Below are 5,051 nucleotides of genomic sequence, written 5' to 3' on the forward strand. Positions count from 1 at the left end.
CTGGGTTTTCCAGTGCACCCATTTAGACAGTTCATTCCCGTTTTTGCCATTGAGAGTAAAATCCGGTCCGGTGAATTTCACCAGCTCAGCGTTCCAGCGCTCAGATTTAAATACATGGCGGACGGAGCCTGGAGTTTCTCTACAAATGTAAGTAATTTCTCCTGTATTTCCACTCACCGCTGCATGTGTTTATCAGACTAGTATATTTTAGACTTTTAAGTTGTTTTAAGTTTTAAGTTGTTTTCCAGTGTTGTTTTTGCCTGTACGTTATTTAATGTAAGACCTGACTGTTTGAAGCTACCGTTAGCGTATCGCGCTAATTTACCGGGTAAGCTAACACGGATCTAGCCGAGTTACAGAGTACCAAACGTGGCTGCAGCGCTGAAGAAACCTCGCTAGGAAACTAAGATAACCAGGCCATCCAGTATAAAACGTTTAACTGTTTTAAGTCACTGTTACGTATAACTAAGTGATTTAATGTGTAAATAGTTTAACTGTTAGACTGAGTTACTGTGGATTACAGTGTAACTGAGAGATTTGATGTGTAAATAGTGGAATTATGTGCTCCTAGCTCTGTTACTAATTCAGATTATTTTGTTCACAGGTATAAACGCAGGCCAGGAAAGATGAACTCCGGTCAGACCGGCTGGAGGCAGCGTTAGCTCCCTTTATGAAGAGTTTTTTCTTTGAATTTAATAAAGTTTTCTCTCTCTTAACATAAATATTTTTGCTTGTTGTGTTATTAGTGTCATTATGCTGATTGTAGTATCTCATCTCAACTAGTGGGTATGGGTAAATTTCACAATTATTTGCAAAAGAAGAAGTTTATGAAACATGTTATGTTTCTTATTTATGCAACTAAAAGGTAAAACTGTGTGAAACGTAGCTTAGTTTGATAATTTAGCTTCGATGGCTTATACAAAATATTTATTATATTATGGTTACATTACTAACACAGGAGCTGGCTGACACCTGAGCATATTGAAATGCTCGTGTAGGGGAGGCGTCAACAGGCCTATGCCTTGTCCTCCTAATGCGTATTCCGTCTATCCGGTACTTTTAGATGAGACTTAGGTGAGATACTAAAATAAACTAATCTGACTCCATTTTATAAATACCAACTAGGTGAAAATAAATAGTTAGCAATTATCAGTAGCACACTTACTAAGAATTAGAATCTGTCTAAGCAAAACCAGGTCTGGATAATTAGTTTAGTGATGTTTAGTGAATTAGTTTAGTTTAGTGAATACTAGCGGTTACAGAACATAACACTCAATCTTATCTGTTTCCCTCAGAGGTTAAAATATGGCAGAGCCTAAAAATACGACATAACATGTGAAAACAGCCCAGTACATGGGTTGAGATGTTCAGCGGTCCAGAACTTAGTTAATACTAGCGGTTACAGAACATAACACTCAATCTTATGTTTCCTTCAGTAGTTAAGTGTGTGACATTGCGCCCAGTGAAACTCACTATATAACTATGGAAGTTTAGAAACTTAAAGAAACTCAAAACACAGACCAATTAGGCCCTAAGGCCTACTAGAAAAAGATTCAACAAACACTTACTACAGATTAACAGTTAACGGTTTATTGTGACCTAAATTGACATATGAAACAATATTCTTAAACAATCCACAAGAGCAAGTCTACCAAAAGATAGCAGTTAAGAATATTGCACAGTATAGTTGAAATAGAATATTGTGTGATATATTTAAAATAGTGGTTACATACAGAGTAGATATGTCTCCTGGTTACAGACAAATGTTGGCTACATGCAGAGCATGGGAGGTCTCATACTACCAGACAAACTCCCAGAATATGTCCTTGTACTTTCCTTAAATATCCAACCAGAACAAATACACTTTGTTTTTACATGGAAATTAGAATTTGTTATTTCTTATTTTGTCTATTTTGAGTTTATTAATTGCTAAATAAAAAGGTCAGTTTCTCCTTACCAACCATTGTGTATTATTCAAACACACCTAATTCAGCTGGCTGCTTGTTATCAAGAGTAAAATGCTGACATGAGTTTGACAACAAAGTAAGTTGGTTAAATAACTTTAAACTTTAATACATGCTCGGATAGGTCGGTATCGTTATCGGCCGATATCGGTATCGCATCGGAAGTGCAAATAAATATCGGTATCTGATCGGAAGTTCAAAAAGCTGGATCGGGACATCCATAATGAAAGGCACAAATGAAAATTAAGTACAGCGTCCACTTCTCTTAGCTCTCAGATATCTGGGATGGACCATCACAAGGTGTTAGTTTATATTGTGGTCAGAATAATCAGTATTTTGGCATATGTATTATAAATAAAAAAAGACAATTCAGTTTGTTTTAGCAACAAGACCAAAACGTTCTGTCACGGTATGTGGGCAGTTCAGTATACATTTGTGATGCAGCTTTAATATAGAAAAGCATATTAAGATCTTAGATCAACAAGCACTGCCGTCAGGACCACACCTTTTACAAGGACATCTATGCCGTTTTTCTGCTCTGAGCAGGAGAACAGAACAAAAAGAAAACATTTATTGCCACCTGGCTTTACATACATATGAAAAAATGCACAACAGTGATCTGAGATGGTGACATCCAAAACGTCACATATGTTAACAGAGAAATGTTGTGATATGAAAAAAGACAAGTTTTTTTTTGTTTGTTTTGCTTTTTATGGATGAACCATTATACACCTACTTATATAGAATCATATATTGATAAATTGTCATTCAATCCTTATAATTGACTTGAATTATGCATGTTGTTATATCTTGAACTATGATTATAGAGTCTTAAATAACATTTTACTCTTTACACACACTTGTCTCTTGTTTAATGAACAGGGAGGAAATGGATTCCCAAATTGCAAAGACCACGCAAAGTCTCACCAAAGCAGAAGACATGAGAAACCAAACTAAGCTCATCATGCAGCCCTACGCCAACTGGGAGGAATACCTGACTCCTGCACCACTCTCTATAGCCATACTGGGAGAGCTGGTCTTCATCTCCTCCAAAACAGATTTCTCTATAAATAAAAACCCACCCAAGGACGGCTACAAGCACATCAGATACCCAGATTCATTTCGCGCCTGTCTCATGCAGGTGTGTAACTCTGGCTGGGGGGCTTTTAATGAAGCCCACAAGAACATGGATCAGATTCGGCTCCACACCATGAACGTCCCGAACTACATGAAGACCGCTGTGAAGATTCTGTTCCAGGGAAATGATGAAGTTGTTCAAGCTCATCTTCCTGACCAGCTGGAGAACATTCGTGTCATTGCAGATGAGTGTCTTGATCTATCTGCATCAACAGAGAAGCGTTTCACTGATGTCATCAATATTATCCAGGAGCTGCTGGAAGCGTGTGTTAATGCTGAACACTTTTATGGAGAAGAGCTGGAAGAAATCAAGAAAAAACTGGAGGAAAACAAAATCAGAAAACAATCATCAGAAGAAGCTGTTAAACGCTCTGAGAAGATAGCTAAAGCCATGGAGGAGGAAATGAAGGAAGCACAAGAGAGCTACAAAGCAGCAATGGATTCCATACCCAGTGGATGGGAGTCGATGGCTATGGATCTGATTGCAGCTGTCACTGAAAGTGCGTCAACTGTAGTGACAGGAATGACATCTGTACAGTCTCAGCCAATGATAAAAACATGCAATGCTACAAAAACTACTCCAGACACATGCAGTGATACACAAGGTTACATCGCATCCGCAGATGAAGTGGATAAAATGAACATCTTTAGCAAGTCTGCAGCAATCCTGACTTGTGCTGAGATATTTCAGAAGTTTGTGCATGATTCCACCATTGACTGGAAGAGTCTGTTTGATCAGAAGAAGAAAACTGCCAAAACAGATTTTGTGAAGGGGCAGTTCACAAGAATCAACAGCAGTTTAGAAAAATTCCCAGAATGTAAACCAAAACAGCACGCCCAACAAATATGTGAAGAGGGCATTGACATCTGTGATGAACTGGCAATATATGCACCAAAAGGGGAATGTGAGGAAGCTAAAACAAAGCAGCTGATCCAGAAAATCAGAAAACTGACTGATTCAGCTCGAGCTTTTGACTCCAAGAGTAAAGATGTTACAAAATCTCCTTCTCTGACTCCAAAACCACCAATGATGAATAAAGAGGAGAGTAAATCTGAGAAGAAAAGTGCTTCACAAAGGGCATCAGAGAATGCCAGGTTCCGCATAGAGCAGAGCCGGGCTCAACTGAAGGAAACCAGAGGATCCTATGAGAAGAGTGTGGAGAACATGGAGAAGAACCAAAAGGAACTGACTGAAATCCTGATCACCATGAGAAACTGTGAGGTCAAGAAGATAGACTTCAACACCACCATAAAGATGCTGGTAAAAGGGATGGATGCGATGGGGAGGGTGAAGGAGCAGTGGGAGAAGATGGTGCGGTTCTTTTCTATGGTGTCCAACATTGTGAAAACCAGTCTGACCAGAACTCTCAAAGATTTCGTGTCCACATCTGAGAAGACTCAATCTCTCTCCTACAACTCAAAGCTCTTCTCAAAAGATCTGCTCTACAATCAAGCCTTTCAGGCCACAAACATCGCCAGCCTCGTCCACATGATCTCAGCAACCTACACTGAAGTCTCTGAGAAGTACCTGATGGATCGGGTCAGCTCACTGGGGAAGCTTATGGTCATGGATAAGGAAAAGCCAGAATTTGAACAGGAACGTCTGCAGCTACAGAACTCCTGTGATAAAGCTCAGAAAGGCATTTTGTGTCTCGTCCTGAAAAATAAGGATGAGTTTGAAAGGAAGACCAACGCAAGACTGGAGAAGATCGATAATGAGCTGCTGGCTATTCTTCCCAAAGCTGCTCCAGAAGAGATGAAGAGTATTCAAGCAGCTGTTGAGAGTGGATTCACCGAGGAAGAAGAAGATGATTATGCCTGAGGTTTATGTGGAAGGCATCCTGATTTAATTTTTAAAATTACACATTAATTTTGCTTAAATACATAACTTTCTTTGCTCATTTCCACCATCTTGCTTTTTCCTACCATTGTTTTTCTTTATAATTAATT

The 5,051-nt window shown here is 39.0% G+C and overlaps 1 protein-coding gene across 1 annotated transcript; it reads left to right on the plus strand.

Moving 5' to 3' along the window:
- Positions 1–2,853: 2,853 nt before the first annotated feature.
- LOC111192040 (uncharacterized) lies at positions 2,854–5,051 on the plus strand. Its single transcript, XM_049475891.1, has one exon. The coding sequence runs from the start codon at positions 2,854–2,856 to the stop codon at positions 4,921–4,923; it is 2,070 nt and encodes a 689-aa protein (XP_049331848.1). The 3' UTR covers positions 4,924–5,051.

Source organism: Astyanax mexicanus, chromosome 3, assembly GCF_023375975.1.
Source record: "Astyanax mexicanus isolate ESR-SI-001 chromosome 3, AstMex3_surface, whole genome shotgun sequence".
In the NCBI taxonomy this organism is placed as follows: Eukaryota; Metazoa; Chordata; class Actinopteri; order Characiformes; family Acestrorhamphidae; genus Astyanax; species Astyanax mexicanus.